The sequence below is a fragment of the Arachis hypogaea genome, chromosome 13 (genome assembly GCF_003086295.3).
Source record: "Arachis hypogaea cultivar Tifrunner chromosome 13, arahy.Tifrunner.gnm2.J5K5, whole genome shotgun sequence".
Classification (NCBI taxonomy): domain Eukaryota; kingdom Viridiplantae; phylum Streptophyta; class Magnoliopsida; order Fabales; family Fabaceae; genus Arachis; species Arachis hypogaea.
This window is the reverse complement of record NC_092048.1, coordinates 9,634,240-9,656,176: the sequence shown is the minus strand read 5'-3', so window position 1 is coordinate 9,656,176 and position 21,937 is coordinate 9,634,240. Positions and strand designations below refer to the sequence as shown.

The 21,937-nt window shown below is 34.4% G+C and overlaps 3 protein-coding genes and 1 long non-coding RNA gene across 5 annotated transcripts; 2 read left to right on the top strand and 2 right to left on the bottom strand.

Moving 5' to 3' along the window:
• Nucleotides 1-1,345: 1,345 nt before the first annotated feature.
• LOC112737076 (protein S-acyltransferase 11) lies at nt 1,346-4,890 on the top strand. The gene is made up of 4 exons (XM_025786819.3): nt 1,346-1,655; nt 2,551-2,773; nt 3,429-3,727; nt 4,265-4,890. Exons 1-4 carry the CDS (start codon nt 1,608-1,610, stop codon nt 4,751-4,753), a joined length of 1,059 nt encoding a protein of 352 aa, XP_025642604.1. The 5' UTR covers nt 1,346-1,607; the 3' UTR covers nt 4,754-4,890.
• Nucleotides 4,891-5,654: 764 nt separating this feature from the next.
• LOC112737077 (large ribosomal RNA subunit accumulation protein YCED homolog 2, chloroplastic) lies at nt 5,655-8,643 on the top strand. The gene is made up of 7 exons (XM_025786820.3): nt 5,655-5,955; nt 6,438-6,629; nt 6,809-6,898; nt 7,569-7,655; nt 8,043-8,123; nt 8,204-8,249; nt 8,420-8,643. The coding sequence occupies exons 1-7, from the start codon at nt 5,791-5,793 to the stop codon at nt 8,503-8,505; spliced, it is 747 nt and encodes a 248-aa protein (XP_025642605.1). The 5' UTR covers nt 5,655-5,790; the 3' UTR covers nt 8,506-8,643.
• A 70-nt stretch (nt 8,644-8,713) lies between these two features.
• On the bottom strand, nt 8,714-10,983 carry LOC112737078 (uncharacterized). Its single transcript, XR_011869327.1, has 2 exons — nt 9,743-10,983; nt 8,714-9,472 (listed from the first exon to the last, which is right to left on the bottom strand). It is a non-coding gene; the product is annotated as an uncharacterized lncRNA (long non-coding RNA).
• Nucleotides 10,984-11,114: 131 nt separating this feature from the next.
• Nucleotides 11,115-14,704, bottom strand: LOC112737073 (anamorsin homolog). Of its 2 annotated transcripts, none has more exons than XM_025786814.3 (8): nt 14,594-14,704; nt 13,856-14,003; nt 13,068-13,234; nt 12,888-12,989; nt 12,292-12,451; nt 12,075-12,208; nt 11,444-11,518; nt 11,115-11,359 (listed from the first exon to the last, which is right to left on the bottom strand). In XM_025786814.3, the coding sequence occupies exons 1-8, from the start codon at nt 14,594-14,596 to the stop codon at nt 11,321-11,323; spliced, it is 828 nt and encodes a 275-aa protein (XP_025642599.1). In that variant the 5' UTR covers nt 14,597-14,704; the 3' UTR covers nt 11,115-11,320. The 2 variants fall into 2 exon arrangements, with proteins under 2 accessions (XP_025642599.1, XP_025642600.1); XM_025786815.3 differs by having other exon boundaries at nt 12,888-12,971; nt 14,594-14,703.
• Between the last annotated feature and the right edge of the window lie 7,233 nt (nt 14,705-21,937).

Sequence of the window (21,937 nt, the reverse complement as noted above, 5' to 3'; positions counted from 1 at the left end):
ACTTGTCTTCATGTTTTGCCTTCAAAAAGATTTGGCATGGTTAATTACCTTGAAATATATTTATAATAGGATGCATAAAGTTAAATCTTTATGAATTATTTAAAATGTTTTATACAGTTATGCAATTATAACTATTTATTTGTATGATCATTTATGTAATCAATGTAAAAGATAATTATTTTTATTAATGCGACGTTATGTGATTGAATACACATGTAAAATAGTTTAACCTTGTAATTATTTTGATCAACATGATTAAAAAATTTGAAAAAATTAACTGAATCATTACCCATTGTTTGAAGGTGAAATTGGTGGTCAAGAAAATATTAAAAAAGTGTATCAAGAGAGAAGAAAATGAAAATAATACATTCAAATTCACTCATAAATAGAATTGAAAAATTTAAGACTTTAGCCACCTAAAATTAAAGTATTTTTTTTTTTGGTGTCTTAAAATTAAAGTGTTTAGCTACTACGTGCCTACCACCGTAAGATTATAGAAATTTTATGGTTTAATCATTTTATCGGTCCTTATAATTTTATCAAATTTTTAATTAGGTTTTTAAATTTTTTTTTTCGATTGAATTTCTATATTATATCAGATTTTGTAATTAAGTTTCTGTGACAAAACGAAAACCAATTAATAAAATATTCTATTAAACAAAACAAATATGGCTAACACTCGACTGAATATTCTGTATAATTTAATAGAATATTTTATTAATTTTAACGTTTTTGTCATAATAAAAATTTAATTATAAAATCTGATATGGTATAGAAGTCTAATTAAAATATATATATATAAAGACTTAATTAAAAATCCAATAAAATTATAGAAAAAACCAAACTTTAAACATAGGAGATACCAATAACTTTTGCCGAAAAAGAAATCTAATAATAGCAAAATGAATTTGTCAATTTAGAAGAAGTATAATATATGAAAATAAAAAATGAAATGCAGTATTTAGAATTTTATGTCAGAGAGAACAAATTCCTCTGTAGTTCAAATTGATTAACCATTTTTCTCTTATAATAATAATACACGAATTTTTCTTAGGATATCTCCCAAGAATATATATTTTAAGATTAATTCTGGTATATTCACAAGTATAAATCATTTTATATAATTATTTAAATACGTTCGTTATTATATATATTTATTTAATGATTGTAAAATAAAATTATTTTTACTCACGTATACACAATTAAATGTATGTATAAAATTTCCTATATAGTTAATCAAAATTAAATTATTTTCTATAAAATCAAAATCATTTATTCATTTCATTTCGCTATTTTATGAATTTTTTTTAAAAATAAATTTTTGTTCCTAACTAAAAAAAGAGCCAAGTATAACTTCCATTCATCGGTAGTTTGGAATCAACCCGGTTGATTCCGGTATCGCTGAGAGAACCTCTCATACATTGTTTGTTTCTCTAAAACTTTTTTTTGTTAAAAAAAAAAAGAGAGAGAGAGAAGAACAGGTACATTGTTTTGATTCCTACCAGAACAGAGTACTTTGTAATTTTGCTATGTAAATATTTGTTGATTTTTGTTGTTGTACAATACAATCCACTTTTTGAGGAGCAAGGAATTGCATATTCGCATTCATGGCTTCTTCTTCTTCTTCCTCCTCCTCTTCTTCTTCTTTACCTGAGGTTGGTTTTGAATTTGTTTATTTTCTTTTTGTTATATTTTCCCTCCATTTTTCAGGTTTTAGGTAGCATCCATTTTTTCATTTCATATTTTCTATGTTGTTAGTTATCTGTTGTTGCCATTTCTGAATTGGTTTCTTTTGAATCATCTTTGGTTGTTTCATATAAGAATCCTCAGATATTTTGGCACCTTGGATGATTAGAACTTTGTAACTGAAAACAAAAAAAAAATTGTGAAATTTGATTAGAATCAAAAGCATTTTGTTAGTTTAAGTCTGTAACACCCTTAACTTTTTTGATAAAAGTAACACCAAGGAAGGAGAAGAATCACTTGGAACTTTTGAAGAATGACATTTTGACAAGAGGGGAGAAACTTAAGATAATTGGCCTGTTTTCTCGATAATGGGGTTTTATTGGGAGGAAGATTCTCTGTCTCTTTCTGGCAGAGGGTGGAAATTCCTTTTAGTATCTCTTAGATGAATGGTAAACTCATTACATTTTGGTGGAGATTTTAACTTGGGTATATTTGGCTTTTTGCATCTCAAAAACCATCGGTTAACTACTACTTTGGAGGATGAGGTGACATTGAAAAATCATGTCAAATTGATGTGAAATGCGCTTAACAATTGCAATATTCGAAACTCTTTGGGGAGTTGAGAAATTCGAATGTGGTCAATTAATGGCTGTGTTGTGCTCCCTTAGGGAGTTTTATTGTATTGATATTTATAAGAGGAGATTCTTACAGATGAAGATTCCATGTATGAACTTGCATTACTTAGCTATTTTAGTCATTTGGTAAATGGATGGCTCCATGTATTGTATTGCTTGCGTTTTTACTTTTACAACATTTTTGAGATTTCTAGCTTCATTGGTTGCTCATATAATTCTCATCATACAGGAGCAGCATGTGACTACAGTTTCTGAGAATTATGAAACAACATGCTGGGGTTGTGGACTGCGCCTTTCGCTTCCTACTTGTACATCTGTTTTCAAATGTGGCTGGTGTGGAGCTTTAACAAATCCAAACAAGCAGAAAAATGTCACTAAGGGCTGTTGGTGGAGACGGCTGTGGGAGCGGTGCATCGTTTCATTTGTCTTTGTGTTTATGCTCTTTATAATATGTAAGCCACTAATGTTCTTCCACGCTACTTATGCCATTAAATGCCTGTTCAGTTTATGAGGTTTGGTTGTGAAGTTCAAACCGAAATTGTTTAAAATATTTTTCAAGTGGATTGGTAGTTATATTCGAAGGCAGGATTTTCTGGTAGCCTTTTTTTCTTGTTTTTCTTTTAAATGAAACATTGTTGTAAAAGGGTCATAGAATCCTACTAAAAGAAAGGGTACCAAAATTGATTGAATTGTATGGGTTCGGATTAAAACGTATGTTATGAAGTTCAGTTTTCTTGAATGAGTTGAAGGAGAGGTTAGAGTCTAGAACATTTATAATCAAATTTTGTAGTGAGGATTTGAATCTGATTTTAGTTCAATCAATTGATGCTCATCTGCAATTGTTGGTCTGCAGAATTCTTTTTCAACCCCCCACCCCCCTCTTTTTTTTTTTAATGATTGTGTGCCTTTCGCCCTGTTTGAGCAAAATTTACTTTAAGAACAATCTTGCACTTCACTGCTCCTTCTGCAGGCTCATCATTACCTGTATTATTATCATATCTATTATCATGTAGCTGGTTTCATTGAAGCATGCACCTAAGAAATAAAAAAGGAAGAGACTTGTAACTGCATATCTGATTCTTCTCAATTCATTGATCTTTTGTGCAGTTGGTGCAGTGTGGGCAGTCCTTCCCATTGTCTTTTCTTTCAGTTTCTTTTCTGGAATTTTTCACTCTACCATTTCAGCAATCTTGTCCATAGCCACCATTTCTTTCTTCAGCCTCGTTGCATTTCACGGTGCTGGATCGCCTCCAAACATATTATGGGGAAGTTACCCAACTGTAGGTAGAAATGAACTGGAAAATTACACTTTCTGTTACTACTGCTCGAAACCTAAGTCACCGAGAACCCATCACTGTCGAACATGTGGAAAATGTATACTCGACATGGATCACCACTGCCCATTTGTAAGTTAACATCATCTTCTAAATATGAAAATTTCAATTTTTAGCTTATATATTGTTGTACTCTTCTATACTAAAGCTTTTCTTGTTTTCAATAATATAGTGTAGACCTTACAAAACAATTTTCTATGTAAGAAATGTTTTGAAAGTTTCTCCAAATCAAAAGAAAGTTCTAATGCAGGTTGTATTTACTATTTAGGATTTCTTTCTTTTGGTATTCTAGTTGGTTTGCAATTCAGTATGTCGTGGTCAGCAGCATGATTCATTTGTTCCAAGTGTCTCAAGTTTTATAGTTATAATCACTGCATGTATACTAGTCCCTTCGATTCAAAATATCTGTCACTTTGGAAATTTGGTACATTTACAGCTCAATAAATATAGATACAAATTACATCCAAATATATTGAGTTATCAATGTGCTAAATTTTTAAAGCAATAGGTTTTGGAATGGATATTAAATGGTGACTGTCATACAATAGGACTTCATACTATCTTTAATTCTGTATCTTAATGTATGGCAATTTTTTGTCCTCTTGGCAGATTGGGAACTGTGTTGGTGCAGATAACCACCGCTGCTTCATCGCCTTCCTCATCTCCGCTTTGGCCGGAACCTCCTATGCTTCTATAATGTCCATATATGCAATGTCCCATATATGGCAAATGCCATCACTGACATACTCTTTTGAAAACTTGGATGGGCCTATAGGCCTATTTCCTCAATCGAGACGTATCGTCGAAATTATGATTACTGCACTGAGTTCTCTTCTATTCCAATCCTCAAGGGGTGTTATTCTTGTTTACATAATCATTGCAAGTGTTTCAGTGCAGATAGGACTGAGTATTCTTCTGTGTCAGCAACTGTATTATATTTATGAAGGGGAAACTTACTTGGGTCACCTCAACTTGCAAGCTCATAGCATAGAGGCAAAGAAGGATTGCCAAAATCTTGTTAGATTTTTTGGTTTCCCATATTCTGTAAAAAGATTTTTGCCAAACTCTCTGCTTCCTCAGAAGATACATGTTAAGTGAAATAATAGCCATTTTTTGTTGTTGTAAGCAAGGCGATTTTTTGTCCCTTCTATTTGACTAATTTGTATCAATTTGGTTTCTTCCTTATGTATAAAAATAAATAATAGCATTGCATGAATAGTAGCCATTAGTTATCAGCATAAATTTTACACCGAACCAACCATTCTTTGACAATTATCTTCGTTTTGAAGTTCAATCTGAGATGTATAAATTGGATGAAATCATACATGCATATGGTAATGTATTATAATTTATAAACAACAAAGAAACATCCGTTTGGTAAAAAGAAAAAGAGGATGCTATATTCATAAGTTGTTTAATCTGGATTGAATTTTACAAGATTTGTATTGATTACATTTAATAGAGTGTAATAATTTGATCATAATCCTAATTTGATTTTCTTTCAGGTTAGAAAACATAAGTTAAAAACACAACTTTTCTTCTCTAGATAACTGGTAGGCGTTTGATAATTTTTAATTAAAAAATGTGGTAGTCTTGAATCAACGAGAAGGAAAAAGATTAAAAAAAAAAAAAAAAAAAAACTTAACCAGCATAACCTTAAAAATAGCATTTTTTTTAAATCTTAAAAAATAAGTCGAAAATAAATTATTGAATAAATCAAGTGAAAATATTTATATTTTATACAACAATTTTGATGGATTTTAACTATCAAACCCCTCTAAAAACTATACATTTTAGATTATATCAACTAGTGTTTAAAAGATAATTATTATAATTTATAAATGATAAAAATTTTAAATCATCAAATCTATTAAAAAGTAAAAAAAAAATGTTTTTTTTTATTGTTTATATAAAAAATTACTACATATAAAATACGAACAAGTAATATTATTTTTACACTAGCAATATTTTAGAATATGGCCTATACTCAACTTTCCTTATAAACTAACTGATAAAGATACACTTGCATACGAGGCTCAAACCCAATCACATATGAAGATAAGGTTTCAACCCATAAAACCAAACATAAATATCACTTGTGTTATTCTCTTCTGTTCAGTGAGTTATCATTTGTTATGGCCAAAGCTTCAAATTTGGTGTCTCCAAGGATCTTCAATTCAGTTTTCAATCCATGCCACCAATCCAACACCATCAGGTTGCACTCTCAGTTGAATTCTCACAATCATTCCAACAATGCCATTGCCTCTACCAAAAGAAATGATAACTTTCACTCTCCATTGGTAACTAACTAACTAACTATTTTTTTTTTTCATTCTTCATTCTTCACTACCTTCTCTTTAAGTTCTTAACCCTTGTTTGTTTATTTGTTTCTATGCGTGCTTATGTATCTTGAATATGTTGAACGGTTGATTATTAGTGTAAATTTGGGAATTTGATACATTTATAATTCAATAAATCTGGTAATAAATTGCATACAAATTAATTGAGTTATGAATATTCCAAAATTTACAAAGTGATAGATATTGTGAAACAAAGTATCATCAAAATATATCTTAATAAGTTGAGAGTACAATGAAGCAAGGTTGCTTTTTCAAGCAAATTGGTCACCTTAAAAGATTCAAATTTGTATCCTAATAGTGTATCAAAGTTGATATCTATGATATATATACAGAGCAAAACTTGTAATACAAGGTGGTGTCTTCCATCTTCTCTTTTTCTTCTTCATATTCTGAAGCTAGCAATTGTGTGTGATCAAACTTAGATTGGCAAGAACACAAGCAGGGCGACTCGTCGCCGGCTGATCACGATATCACCAGGTGACGGCAGATATCATGGGGATTGGACAAGCAACTACCATGTATCATTGCAAGAGCTGCAGTTACAGGATTTGATTGAAGATGATAATGATCAACACAAGGATGCACAAGTATTCATCAAACTCAACATCCAAAAGGTGGTTCCATAGTATTTCATTTTAATGTTTGACTAGCAACTTAGATTCAAATTTGTTACTGACATGGTATTGAAATATGTTTAGTTTATGTGTTCATTATTGACCTAGAATTCATGCTCCAAAATTTTCAAATTTAGTTTGATTGGTCACTTGTCAATGCTTGTGCATGGTAATGCCAGCATGCTAGCTTTGGCCTATCAGTGGATGGAAGAGTTATGACATCATTCACTAGAAAGTGTGGCACCTGTTGTTCCCCATATTGCCAACAGGTATTATTTCCTTTCATATGAATCTAGGTTCACAATGTGGCTTTTTCTTTCCTTGTTTTTTTTTTTTCACCCAAATTATTATGCATGGATCATTGTTGGTTTTTATATTTTTTATTGCAGTATCTTTGATATTATGAATTTGATCTCTACCCTCTTCTCTTTTCCTTTTATTATTTGAGAAAGTTCTATTAGAGATATAATAATTTATGTATTTCTTCTTATAAACTTAAATTTTTGGAAGAAGTAGTTCATGATATGGTATCAAAACTTCTATGATCTAAAGGTTTAGACTTCGATCATTATTAGTTAAAATCTCAGCATAAAACTAACAAAAAAGAGAAAGAAAACCTGTACAAAATTTGCGCAAACCCAAAAAGAAGCTCTTGCACGAAGGGACGTGTTAGAGATTTAACCATTTATGATCTCCTCTTATAAATTTAAGCTTTTGAGAGAAGTAGTCTCATGACAAGTACAAGTCATGCTTACATCTACACCATTTCTTTCCCCTAGCTGAATAAACTCGATCCTTACCAACTTATATTTAGGTTTTGGTACAACTAAGGACAAATATCTCTATGAATTTGGTAGAATGAAAATTTCATATATTATTTGGCTCCTAAAGTGTTTTCTATTCTATATGATGACCCCATTTCTTTTTTGATGATCAAAGATTGACGCAAACTTTAACGTATGGGTTCTCATGGCAAATAGAGATAACCGCAAGATGCAACTACCCGAAATTGGTGGTGATCCTTCTGTAAGTCTCTAAATGCATTGAGTTTCATCATTTCTGCATCTCCCATTATGCATATAAATTTGAAAAGCTTGCTTTGATTTTTTCCTTCTTTGCAATTCCAAAACTTAGTAAGACTTTTCAAAAGAATATAAGATTTTATTGTCAACTTCAGGTATTATCTATGTTGTGACATACTATGCTTTTAATGGATACAGCTTTTACCACCACTATATTTAAAGATTAAGGCGGAATCATTATGCCTCATTGTGCATACTAATTATTCAATCATTGGAGGCATTCGAAGCTATCATGCTTCATAACAACAAAACAGCAAAAGTACCTTGTCCATCGTTTTCAGATTCAAATATGATTAAGGTCAATCTAACCCAGCTAATCTTTTCAATACAGGTGATATATGTCAGACCAGGATCTGAGGTTAATTTGGATTCTCTTGTACAAGATGCTATCAGGCTAAACTCCACAGTAAAGGTGTGTTCATTAGAATTTCAAATCATTATAAGTTCTTATTTTAGAAGCTTTAATTTCTTTTTTCATGTATTAATTTGCAGGATACTTGCTCTGAGTTGTGCGAGAAATCTGAGGGTACAATACTATGTAAGCACCTCCAATTTTCAAAAAGAAAATATTGAAAAAACTTAACAATGAGGCCACTGTTTATTGCTTTTCAAATTTTCTTAACCTTTTTTATTGCTGTCATATACATACAAGAGTCACCATGTAAAATATTCAACCAAAACTAATGAAAGTTTGTTTTGATTTTTCAGTTTCAAGTGGACAAGGTCAGGCCTATGTTGATAAAAAGTGGTTTTCTAGATTACTGGAACTGAAGAAAAAGAAAGCAAACTCATGATTTATACAGCATGGAAATTAGAAGTTCCTTGTACATAATAGTCAGTTTGCAAATAGCTTGTATGTATAAGTAACGACTCATCAACAAAATAATATCACTTTTACTTAAATTTTGCATATTGATACTTCAGATGGTGGATATCATACTCTAAATCCTTACATTTAGCCATGAACATTTTACTCTCATTCATTGTAGTGAGTCAGCATACTTGAGATTGAAATTAACTTCATAAATTCCAACTTCTACATTTCAAATGGCACACAAGTTTTTGCCATAGGAATTTTTATCCAAGGAGGAGATATTATTGGTTTGCTATCTTCATATAAAAAATGTTAATAACTTCAAATTCTCAATAATTGTCATTACCACAAAAAAAATATGTAAATAATTTCAGTGTTCATCCATATTGATTACCAGACGAGCTTTTAGAGAACATGATCCACAGGGAAGAATTACTGATCCTGGCAAAGAATCATTGTTCAATATAGATATTCTACTTTCATCCCTCAACAAGGAATACCCCATTTTCTGCAATTCCAATGAGTCTATAGAGAAGTAATCTCCACATCTGCACTGATAAAACAGTTCCAATGCTTCTCCGTCATCTTCATTCATCATATCCTCTAAGCTTAAATCTTCTGCAACATCAACAGCTGAGACATCACGCCTTGAACTTCGGAGCTCACTATCATAAAATAAACGAGAGCTTGAATCGCCAAGAACTTCCCACGCCTTTTGTACTTTGAGAAATCTATCTCCACTAGTTTGATTGCTGCCGGATGCATCAGAAGATTTCAATAGCTTATCAGGATGCAAACTGAGTATGGCGGAGCGGTAACTAGCACGGATTTCTTCATAACTTGAATCTTCCTTGACATTGAGAACCTTATAATGCGTTTCATGAATGACATTCTTGTCCAGAAGCATTATTATAGACGTTAATTTTTACTCAGAAAGGCAAGGTTATCTGCATTCAAGAGAGAAACATCAGCAACAAGGAAAATGAATTCTCTGGTTTGGAATTCAATTAAATATTATTGTGTGGACAATTTTCAGATCAATGCTATTCTAAATTCCATTTTGACATATTTAAATCGATATTGTCGTTAATGTTACCAGATATTGTTCTCACTTCTGATTGTGCAGTATCCATAGCTGAAAACTTGCATAACTTCTATCTTCGCAAGCGAATGATTTAAATAGGATTCCAAGGAACAAGAGGAGAAAGAAATCGTACCGTATTATCACACGAGAGTCTTGATGTTTCTCGATTCCGATCGGTCACTGCCTCAACGGAATGTATCGAGTAATTGCAACAGAATTTGGACAGAAAAATGTGAAGCTCTGAAACCCTAGAATTGCGGAGGTGACAAAGGACAAAAAAGAAGCCGAAGTGCACAGTTCAATTAAAACGCACAGCTTCAAACCGGCGAGGCGGCGATGGAGTTGCTCTATTTTGGTCAACTCTGTTCTGCCATTTACAATTGTCGATTATTCTAAACTTAAAATATTTTAATTGAAATATATATAATATGGTTGTAAAATTAGAATATCTAAAATATAGGAAAAATTGTATAACCTAATTTTGTTTGACATGAACTTCGCATTCTAAACTTAAAATTGTATTTTATTCTTAAAAAATATGATATCACCAATTAATTTTATTCTAAAAACGCATAAATACTCCATGCGTAATGTATTTCTATATGAAGAATGCTGGGGTTCACAATTTTGATGTTTTATAATCATCAATTGGCCATCAATAGTATTTTTAATGGTTTGAAATTACATCTAATGGTAAAAAATCACTCACTTTTATTTTGATGGTTAAATATTAGCCAGAAAACACAATTTTAATCCTATAAACTATTCAATTTTTATTTGGTCCTTATTTTTTTTCCCATTTGACAATATATATCACACTACATAGTAATAAATTTGTCATTGAACATTTAAATCAAATTTCCAAAGAAAAAAAAAAAAGAGGGACACCCCCCCCCCCTTCTTTTTCTCTCTTCAAAAAATATTTAAAGGATTTGTAACAAGACTTGCCCCTAAAATATATATCACTTCTTTTTCACTTTTAACAATTTACTTTTTAATATCATTTAATATATAATATTGATAATACATGATATTATCATGATTTATAAAAAATTAAATTAAAAAAAATAAATTTTAACAAAAATAACTATTTAAACGAACGAAAGTTAGAATGAAAATATGAAATCAAATAAATAAATTCGAATTGAATATTTTGTAATTTTACTTAAAGTTCAATTTAGTATAAATTTAAAATTAATTTATATATTTGATAAACTATATAGCCATTTTGCTCCTGTCTAAATCTAGTTTTTAAGTTATTTGATTAGCCTACACTCGAATGATCATTACACAGGGTTTTGCTTTTCCTCGTTTTTTCTTCTTTTGTTAACCCCAAAACTTAAAAAAAAAATTAAAAAAAAATAAAAATAAAAATTCTAAGTTGCATTGTAATAGGCTAATAGCAATTGGTAAGGAGGAAAAGGAAAAGATTAGAACAAAAATCCGCAGGTAAGGGATATACTATTGGCCTAAAATCCCATAGTAGAGACGAAAGGTTGGCTTGATTTATGGCTTATGATATATTAGACTTTTCATTTCAACTTGTGAGAACCATGGTACTCAACAAAACTTGTGTCTCTCAGATAGCGAAAGATAAAATTGTATCAAACAACTCGGATGATTATGGCTCTGATAGCATCAAAGATGACTAATACTAATAAAATAATCACGAACCACCTAAAGATAAAGCATAATACAGCACCCTTCTTTGCTATATGTCTGCTGCAAGGAAGTTACCGGCCAGTGTAACCTGTAAAAGTATGATGAACACACTTTTAACAAATGCTATACTAGAGAAGTGAAACCAAACAGCTGAGAGAGGGAGTGAGAGTACCTTCTCGCCCAATTTGAAGGGAGGAAGCCCCTTGTAAGGACATGTACCGCATCTGAAAGCATCCCCTAGTCCACACTGCACAGACCCAAAAAATTTTGAACACAGTGAAAAATGTAGGGAAAACAGGTCTAGCAAAGATTGACAGATGAAAACCGAAAAACCAATATTCACACACTAGTGTACATATACTGTGTCACAACAACCAGAGTTCAAACCACACTTAGAAATTCTTGTTCCATCATGGTAGGTAGGCTCAATTCAACATGGTTTATCAATTATAGAACTCACCAAAGTAGCTATGAATTAGGCCACTCTTCCATAGTTGAAAATGAAAGAAATGACAGTCACAGGAGTCTAATTACACGAGTTACCAGGGAAGGGATTTTTTTTTTATTTTTGGGGGGGGGGGGGGGGGGGGGTAGTTAATCTGAACAAAACAGAAAAGGAAAGCTATCAAATTAACAAACATATAGATAACTTGATGAATAAAAAAATGCACAAATTAAATTTCTTTGAACTGTCTGCACAGAATGTACAGACAGCAAAGCACACACACATTACATGCAATTAGATATACTCTAAACGATTATGAACAGTAAAACTGTATATAGCAAAGGAAAAAAAGCCATACATTTCCACAAGCTGATTGAGGATTATTGATCTGTTCTGCAGTTAATCCTAGCTTTACTGCTTTTTCCTCTTCTTCAGCCCTCCCACATGTGCAATTTTTACAGGCTTTTCTTGTACTTCCAATTTCACAATCACCTATTGGACAAGTATGTTAGTTAATAGCCTAATGTATTAGTGTCCTAATAAACTAAGGACAACAATTATAAAGTAAGCATTACTAGGTGGAAGCTGGGGTTTCTTTAAATCTTCTTCAGTCAAAAGACTATCCTCATCAATCAGATCTGAGTCTACATCAATTTGCACTTTAGGTGAATTCTTCACCACTTTCTTCAGTGCAAAAGATGATCCAACTTTCCATGAAGGCTTTTTAGCTTTGATCTGCATGCAAGGCATAACATACCAACAATTAGAATTTGTAAGACATTCATCAAACTCAATCAGAAAAAGTCAAAAAGGAATAATTTTACATGCCACATGTCCAATAGTCAACCCAAGAGGCAATAGGAAGACAAAATCAGCAGAATACAGTGAATCGAGATAAAATTATATATGTTGTGATAAAAAGAAGAAAAAATGTAGTTGAAATTAAATGTGCTCGATCCAATGACTTGATGATAATAACAGTAGATCAGATTTCAAAACCAATCAAGAATTAAATCCTTGAAAAACAATGCATGTGTTACAGTCTATCACTCAACACATCCACCATATGATTATACTGTATTCCATTTTGTAAACTTGAGAGAACATATGAGTAAATTAACCTGATGATAAATAAGGGACAGCAGCATCAGATACAAGATAATTAACATACCCCAGAGAATCTGCCTCCTGATAGGACAGTTGATTTTAATTGTACAACTTGAGCTTCTATAAACCCAGCCAACAATAACTTGCTCTGAAGATCAGATATAATCTGTAAGGACAAATGTGGAAAATAAGATCATGCATAACAATATAAATTTACCCCAAGTAGAACTAAGCCTGTTTTTACCGTATCAGGTGAACCTGCAGCAGACTGAGATGACTTGATAATGAGAGTTGTTCCACCTGATTTCAACACTCTCAGGCCTTCTTGAACCAGTTGGTCCATAGGACAATCAAGAGACAGCCAGATTAAAACCACAATGTCTACAGAGGAAGATTCTACTGGCAGTTTGCCTGCAGTATGCAATAGATGGTTAAAAAAAATGTCCTACTCCCCTACTCCTACTACACTACAATATAATCAAACACATAAATGTACAATAAGATTTTGGATTCATCATATTGAAGGGTTCCAAAAATGCATGCTTTAGGAATCGATAATAAGCATGCACTTGATCTGAATTTTTCTCATAGATGAAGCATATTTAGGCTTAGGTTCCCCTACTTGAATGAAACTTGATACCCAACAGAGTGCAGCCAAGCATTAAAAAATCAGTTTCAAACGTTATTACAATGGATAAAGCTGCTAGCCTCTAATTGTTGAAGCATCAACCGAAACTAATTGGTATAGAAACTTAACTAGCATATAAACTCCTTGAATACAAACAACACATAACAGCACCATTTGATACCAAAATCTGTCTAGAAGATATATAACCAAGCTTTTACTTGCTGTATTCAAAGTTAAGGAAGATGCACACCGTAGAAAGTACAACTTTTTATTGATTTATAAATTCATTATATTTAAAAAGCAATTTAAAACTGTATGGTGTAGGACATGCTATATGCAAAATCAGCTCTAGTGATCACCAATACCCCAAACAAGAAATTCAAAGAAAGGAGAGGGAAAATTACTTAGTGATGATGCAGATGTAACCACCAAAGGATCATATTGCTCAGCCCCTTCATTTCCAAGTTCTTTAATGGCTTCAAATACTTGACTTACAGGAAGAACTGCTTCATCCGTACATGCCAACACAGCAACGCTAGTCTTTGTAGCATCCTAAAATTTGGAAATTAAAATCGCTCAGTATGTTTTAATTTCAGCATCTTCTCTCTTACCATATGGGGAAAAAGGTAGGATTTCTCTTATCAAGTGAATAATTACTAAGAGAAAAACAAAATGGAATGACACCGAAGGAATATTGGGAAAATAGAACATCTGTATTCATAAAAATACTACTAACATATACTAAACCCCAAAGTTGAACAATTAAACATTATCAAAATGCATGAATAACAACAAACAATTAGAAACTAGCTACATGTTTGAAAAAAAAAAGAAAAAAATGAATACAGATTTTTCTTATATTTCATGGTAAGAAAAGAAGACCGCACACACACAATTACGCCTTATGTGAGTTACAGAAAGAAGCAAAAAAGGCCTTTCACCATAGCCAACAAAGAAAAGAACTGAATTAAAAACCCTAGGAATCGCAGAAGATAAAAGGAAAAGAAACTCGAACAATAGTGTAGCAGCTCAAAATCTTATACACCGACTTGATGGAGTATATGGATGTTGGCTACAACAATCAAAAGAGAAATCCACAAATAATTAAGAAACAGAAATAGTGATTAAAAAGAAGTACGAACCATTGCAATGAGATCTTGAACCAGAAGGAAGCAAGAGGAAGAGAATTTAGAAGGTTCGAGAGTTGTGTTTGTTTCCCCCTCGATTTGGAACGCAGCAAATCTTTTTTTATTTTTTCATTTCTGAAACATGGAGCGGGTATTTAAAGGGACCGGTTGAGTACGTGGAATGCCTAATGCCCAACCACGTGCGTATCACGTGATCACATCAATTTGCACGGTTTCGGCCAGAAAAAAACAGTATTCCTATGCTAAATGGTTCAAACTTTAAAGTTTAGAAGGATATCGTGGAAATTGTCCTCGGTTGTATGGATCTGGATATAGCTCTTTAAGAGGAGAAACCCACTTCCACTCCAGAAAATCTCAATGAGGTTAAAATAGAGAAATGAGAGAGATCCAATCGAATGAGCATTATGATCATGAAACGCTCAATTCCTGAGGCGTTTCGGGACTCAATTACTGAGGATAAAGATGCCAAACAGTTCCTAAAAGATGTTGAAAAATTCTTTACTAAGAATGAAAAGGTGGAGGCAAGTAGTCTTTTGAGCAAACTTGTCTCCATGAGGTATAAAGATAAAGGGAACATAAGGGAGTACATTATGGAAATGTCTCATCTTGCTTCAAATTTGAAAGCACTAAAGTTAGAGTTGTCTGAAGATTTACTCGTGCATTTCATTTTGATTTCCCTTCCTGCACACTTTGGACAATTCAAAGTGAGTTATAACACTCTGAAGGACACTTGGTCCTTAAATGAGCTTATATCTCACTGTGTGCAAGAAGAAGAGAGGCTACAGCAAGATAAGACTGAAAGTGCTCACATAGCTTCATCTTCTCAGTATAAAAGAAAGCGTAATACCACTGCGGATGTGCCTTCTCAGCAGAAAAAAGCTAAGAAACAGGATCAAGTTTCAATCTGTTTCTTCTGTAAGAAGGTGAGACACATGAAGAAGAATTGTACCAAATATGCCACATGGCGTGTAAAGAAGGGTATAATTCTTACTTTCGTTTGTTTTGAGGCTAGTTTAAGTTATGTACCTGTTGATACTTGGTGGGTAGATTCTGCTGCTACTACTCATGGAAATGTTACTATGCAGGGTTGCTTGTGGAGCCGACCGCCAAGTGATGCTGAAAGATACATCTATGTGGCAGACGGCAATATAGTTGCAGTCGAAGCTATAGGAACCTTTAGATTATGTTCCACGAGTGGATTTTACTTTGATTTATTAGAGACATTTTATGTACCGTCATTTAGACGGAATTTGGTTTTTGTTTCTCGTTTGGACAAATCAGGTTATTTTTGTTTGTTCGGAGACAATAAAGTCAGTCTCTTCTATAATTCGAATAATATTTGCTCTGGTCATTTGGTGGATAATCTATATAGGCTTGACTTAAATTCCTATAATAATGAAATACTGCAAACGGGTACAAAACAAAAACTAAATGAAAATTCGGCATCATTATGGCACAAGCGCCTAGGTCACATCTCTAAACAGAAAATTCAGAGGCTCGTGTGGGATGAAATTCTTGGACCCCTAAATTTGGCAGACTTTGAAGTCTGCATTGAGTGCATAAAGGGAAAAAGGACAAACGAAAGGAAATTAGGTGCCGAGAGAGCTAAAGATGTCTTAGAACTGATACATACCGATATATGTGGCCCATTCCCTACTGTCTCTTGGAATGGACAACGGTACTTTATTACGTTCATAGATGATTACTCTCGTTATGGGTATCTATATTTAATTCATGAAAAGTCCCAAGCCTTGGATGTTTTCAAGTCTTTCAAAGCTGAAGTTGAACTTCAACTTGAAAAAAAAATTAAAGCTGTCAAATCTGATCGTAGTGGTGAATACTACGGAAGATATGATGGTTCAGGTGAGCAACGTCCTGGGCCTTTTGCTCTTTTTCTAGAGGAGTGTGGTATTATTCCGTAATACACCATGCCAGGCAAACCTAGCATGAATGGTGTTGCAGAGCGAAGGAACCGAACTCTTAAGGACATGGTGAGAAGTATGATTATTCATTCATCATTGCCTGAATCACTCTGGAGAGAAGCCTTAAAGACCGTTAATAGGGTGCCAAGCAAAGTAGTTAACAAAACCTCATATGAAATTTGGACTGGGAAAAGACCTAGTATAAAGCATTTGCATATTTGGGGATGTCCAGTTGAGGCGCGACCTTATAGGCCGCATGAAAGAAAATTGGACTCAGGAACAATTAGTTGCTACTTTGTTGGTTACGCTGAGCGCTCACGGGGGTACAAGTTTTACAATCTTGCATCAAGGCTATTTTTGAGACGGAAAATGCGAGATTTCTTGAGGATGTTGAGTTTGGGGGGGAAGAAAATATTATGAATGTTGCTTTTGATGAGGATTCTGTAACTGACAATGATCAGGCCTTTGTATCTATTATTGTTCAAGACACAGTTACAGTACAAGAGCACAATGAGAATCCTACTGTAAATCCAGTTACAGTACAAGAGAACAATGAGAATATCGTTGTTGCTCAAGATACTGCTACAACACAGAAAAATAATGAGAATCCTCCTCAATCCCAATCCATACAGCAAGCTCAACAACCTCAAGAAGTGTCATTAAGGAGATCCAATAGAGAAAGGAGAAAATCTATCTATGGTCTCAAACAAGTTTCCGGTCAATGGTATCACAAGTTCATCAAGTCATTACCTCATGATTTTGAGGTAAATATAATAGATGAGTGTGTATACCGCAAGTTCAATGGGAGTAAATATATCCTTTTGGTCTTACATGTTGATGACATTCTACTTGCCAGTAATGATATAGGCTTATTGCATGAAACTAAGAAATTTCTATCGAACAAATTCGAAATGAAAGATCTTGGTGATGCCTCTTTTGTATTAGGAATCGAGATACTAAGAAATCGCTCTCAAGGTATTCTTGGATTATCACAAAAGAACTATATTGAAAAGATTTTAAGTAGATATGGCATGAAAAGTTATAGACCAATGGACACACCCGTAGCTAAAGGAGACAAGTTCAGTCTCAAGCAATGCCCTAAAAATGATCTTAAGAGGACAATAATGCATGATAAACCTTATGCATCAGCACTAGGGAGTTTAATGTATGCTCAAGTCTGCACACGTCCCGACATATCATTTTAGTGGGAGTGTTGGGTAGATACTTGAGCAATCCAGGCATGGATCATTGGATAGCTGTTAAACGCGTAATGCGTTATTTAAAGAGAACAAAGAATTACATGCTTACTTATCGGAGATCAGAAAATTTGGAGATCATTAGGTACTCTGATTCCGATTTCATGGCATATGGTTGCGAAACTTTGTCACTGAGCTTCGTATAGTATATGACATTGAAAGGTTATTAAAGATATTTTGTGACAATAAGTCAGCAGTACTATACTCCAATAACAGTAAGAGCTTGACAAAATCGAAGCATACAGATATCAAGTTCTTAGTTGTTAAGGAGAAAGTTTAAGAAAAACAGATTTTCATAGGACATATAGGAACAGAGTATATGCTAGCAAACTCATTACCCAAGGAATTGATCCCTAAAGTCTTTCAAGAGCACACTGCTCGAATGGGTGACAATATTTGTGATGCTTTGGTTTAGTGGAAGTTTATGCTATATGTCCTATGACAGATATTGAGTTATTTTTCTGCAGAATTAAGTTGATGGTTTATTTCATGTTATGAAAAATGTTCATTTTGCAAAATTTGTTTTGCGTTTGATCTCAATAAAGTTTTAAAATTGGACCAGTTGGAAATAGACATGCATGAGATCACTTGGCATGTAATTTCCATATTACTCATCCAAATTTGATCTATGTCATTAAGTATATTAGGATGGTGATTGGCATGGTTTACTCGCGACATTAATGTGATAAAAGCTGCGGTAGTTCCATATCTAATGTATGAGACAGACCAGATTGTTAAAGTAATGAGAGAAATAGCATTCAGATGCATGCATAAAGTTTATAAGATGTGATTATGTCAAGAAAGAATATATGTATAGCCCAAGTGGGAGATTGTTAGGAAATTATTTTAATTTCCTAATTTGTTTGTGGGCAATACATATATTAATTGTAATAACAAATTATGCTATTTCAAATTAAATGACTTATATAATGGTGATCTCATTTATTGTTATAAATGTTAAATTAAATAAGTCATTATTACTTTTGATTTAGAATTAAATGAGAATAAAACCAGATGTTATCTTTTGTTCCTTAGATAATTATCTTTTTGGATTTTAGATATATTATCTTTTGGGCTTTAGATACTATTTTATTTGGACTTAAGGGTTTAATGGGTGCTATGCTCAAATATAAATATGCCTACAGGGTTTCGGTCCCCAATATACCAAAGTCGCCTTTGTTGCTCTTTCCCCATCAAAAGACTTACAGTTCAGCCACCTAGGAATACAGAAGGCTTTGGTTGAGAAAGATCGAAAGAACCACAAGATTCAGACTCTTCCAACAATTCTGACTCTTATGAGTAAATGTACGCTTCCGCATTATGTTATATTTTTTGTGATTCAATATGGATGATCTGGGTTATTGAAAATTAATTTATTCCAACAGCGCCTCCACCGTCGAAGCCGCTAACACCTCAGGAATGGGAAACCCTAATCGAGGACTTCCAATTCAGCGGCGAAGAGAGAAGGCAGAACAAGTGGAGCTCTCTCCCTTCGCTCTTCGATCTCCTCGTCAACTTGGTCCTCCGCAAGGACTTCCTTCTCTCCGTCAAGTTCCAGCTCCTCGTATTCCTCAACGAGTTCTCCGATTCATTCTTCACTTCCAATGACGACCACGCATACCAACTCGACCGTGTAATTGACGCGCTCCACACCGTCGTCCAATCCCCGATCGACAGCGTTTACATAACCATCTCATTCAGAGAACAGTTCATGATCTCCGTTACCTCGATCGTCGTTTGTGTCACTGAGAAGAAGCTTCAATTACATGTTCAACAAATTGTAAGTTTGGTTGAGGTATTGTTAACGGTCATCAACTGGCCAAATTTCGGGTCGGATCGTCAAACCCGATATATCGCATGCGAGTGCTTGCGCGAATTGGAGGGTTCCAACCCGTACCTTCTCTCCGACGTCGTTGGCCACTTGTAGAGCTTGTGCCAGAACGAACGAGCACATGCTTCACAAGGTTATATATCTTGCTATTAACCATGGCTATTCATAACATTGTTGTTAAGCAATTGCATGTTTCTGTTGTGAATACTTCCATTCTTATGGTCCCATTCAATTCGCCATAGTGTGTGTTTGGGGTGGCTTATGGTGGTGATTTGAACCTGAAGGAGTTGAGGAAGGCTTTGGCGTTTTTGCTCGAGTGGCCACAGATTTTGACACCTCGTGGGATGGAGTTCATGGCGATGGTGATTCCTGTGGCTGCCGCATTGGAAATCCAACCTTAAATGCTGAAGGTGAAGTTTTTCGAGTTGATTTATTCCTATAACCCTGTTCTATGCCACGTTATTTTGATGATGTATTTGTGTTTCTTGGATGCTTTTGCTGGCCAATAATGGGAGCTTTCACAAAGGCTCTTCTTGATTTCAAGAAAATTGCAGCATTACTTGATTTTTCGACTGCTAGCTGTGCGGTGGTTTTTGGGTTTCAATCAGCTAATTTCTAGTAGAAGTACAAAGTCTATGATCAAGGCTTGCTTTATTTTCTCTTCTTGTGTTTTTCTCGGTGTGTCTGTGTGTTGAGGTACTCAAAATGAAAGGTGGGTATACTGAGTTAGTTGATTCAATCAAGCTGCTTGAAGATGGTCTCAAATGGTGTCTCCCGGTAGCACTGAAATTGCCATTGCGTTCCGTACTTTCCATAAGTTTCTAAGCAAACATCACTCGCGGCGGAGAAGGGAGAGGAGAGCAGAGAAGCGATTTGGGCGGCGAGCCGGCGACAGCAACGAAGTAGAGGAACCGTGAATTAGCGAGGCGCATGAGGTGACTGACGCTGGTTGCATCAACGACGGCAACAACAACCGAGAGAAGAAGCACTGAATAAGTATCGAAGATTGAAGAATAAATCAATAAAATTTTTAAAAATGAAACAAGAAGCATTGAAGCAAGCAAGCAGCAAGCAGTGGCTAGTGAGGGAGGAGCTGAGGAATGCTTACCGTAGAGGTGAGCAAAGGCCAGAGACCGAAAAGGCGAGTCGACAAGATGAGTGATATGCGACGGTGAGGTGGGCGACGTGAGCGATGACAATGTGTCTGAATAGAGATTCCACGGTGATGAAAAGAGGGCGAGTGGCAGCTGGTGGTGGGGGCTTCTCTTGTCTCTCATAGGGTTCAGGTTTGGTTTGTGAATTCATTGAATTGTTTGGCCGGTTCAATCGGTTTACCAGTTTGACTGGTTCTTTCATCGATTTTTTGTCAGATGGTTGAACTGGCCGGTCCAATTCGATTTACATAACCGTGGATCTGGGATAATTTTGCAGTATGGAGCCAATCTTTCATGGAGAAAGAGAAATCTGCTTAAAAAAGAACGAAAAAAGAAGAGAAGAAGGAAATTGATCCTTTCAATTTTATTAAAGTGTGATTTCTCACCATTAATTTTATAAGTGGAATAAAAAATAAATATAAAAGAGAGAGCAATAAAGGGTTAGAGATCACACTTTACACTTTCTGATATGACCAGTAAACATCGGTTACGAGTTATAGCTCGGAAACGTATGGTCCTCAATCATAACCGACCATTCTTAATAAACAGCATTAACTCCAAATTGGTAACGTCAGATATGCAATCAATCCTCTCCTTAGGCGTTATAACTAAGAAAGAGAATGATCAACCTCGTCCACACATGTATAAAAGGGAGGAGGAAACAATTGAAGGTATGATACATCTTTCATGAAAAATAGTTTTCACATATACATCCTCTTGTTAACTTAAGCATCGGAGTGCCTTTGCAGGTACCCACCTCCCTGTTTCTGGTCTACCGACGTATACCACACTTCGCTGGGAAGGATCGCCGATCTCCGTCAGGGACCGAGTTATACTTCAACCTACTCAGGCAAGAACATATTGGCGCTAGAGGAAGGGCTTATATTTGAGACATCCTCTTCTGTACGCCCTTAATTCCCTAACATTTGACGATGGCCGATGCACCTCCCCCCACTCCGTCTGAACTTCTTCAGATGGTAACTGAGCTCCATCAAGCAAATCAACGTATGGCTGAAGCAAATCAGCGCATGACGGAAGAGAATCAAAGAATGCAACAACAAATTCAACAATTGGCTAATGCTCGTCTGGAACACAACAACGATCGCCGCGAGCGACAAGCAAATGACGAACGTCAGTCCGAACCGACCCATGTCTCGGAGACACCTCAGGACGAT

What these genes read in the sequence shown, in the direction of transcription:
- LOC112737073 (XM_025786814.3), bottom strand. An exon ending in GAAACCCCAGCTTCCACCTA is followed by an intron (nt 12,209 to 12,291) that starts GTAATGCTTACT and finishes CTTGTCCAATAG; the next exon opens with GTGATTGTGAAATTGGAAGT. An exon ending in CTCAATCAGCTTGTGGAAAT is followed by an intron (nt 11,519 to 12,074) that starts GTATGGCTTTTT and finishes GGGTCTGTGCAG; the next exon opens with TGTGGACTAGGGGATGCTTT.
- LOC112737076 (XM_025786819.3), top strand. Translation starts at nt 1,608, where the DNA reads ATGGCTTCTTCTTCTTCTTCCTCCTCCTCTTCTTCTTCTTTACCTGAG. An exon ending in CTTCTTCTTCTTTACCTGAG is followed by an intron (nt 1,656 to 2,550) that starts GTTGGTTTTGAA and finishes CTCATCATACAG; the next exon opens with GAGCAGCATGTGACTACAGT. An exon ending in GTTTATGCTCTTTATAATAT is followed by an intron (nt 2,774 to 3,428) that starts GTAAGCCACTAA and finishes TCTTTTGTGCAG; the next exon opens with TTGGTGCAGTGTGGGCAGTC.
- LOC112737077 (XM_025786820.3), top strand. Translation starts at nt 5,791, where the DNA reads ATGGCCAAAGCTTCAAATTTGGTGTCTCCAAGGATCTTCAATTCAGTT. An exon ending in TCAAACTCAACATCCAAAAG is followed by an intron (nt 6,630 to 6,808) that starts GTGGTTCCATAG and finishes TGGTAATGCCAG; the next exon opens with CATGCTAGCTTTGGCCTATC. An exon ending in AAATTGGTGGTGATCCTTCT is followed by an intron (nt 7,656 to 8,042) that starts GTAAGTCTCTAA and finishes TTTTCAATACAG; the next exon opens with GTGATATATGTCAGACCAGG.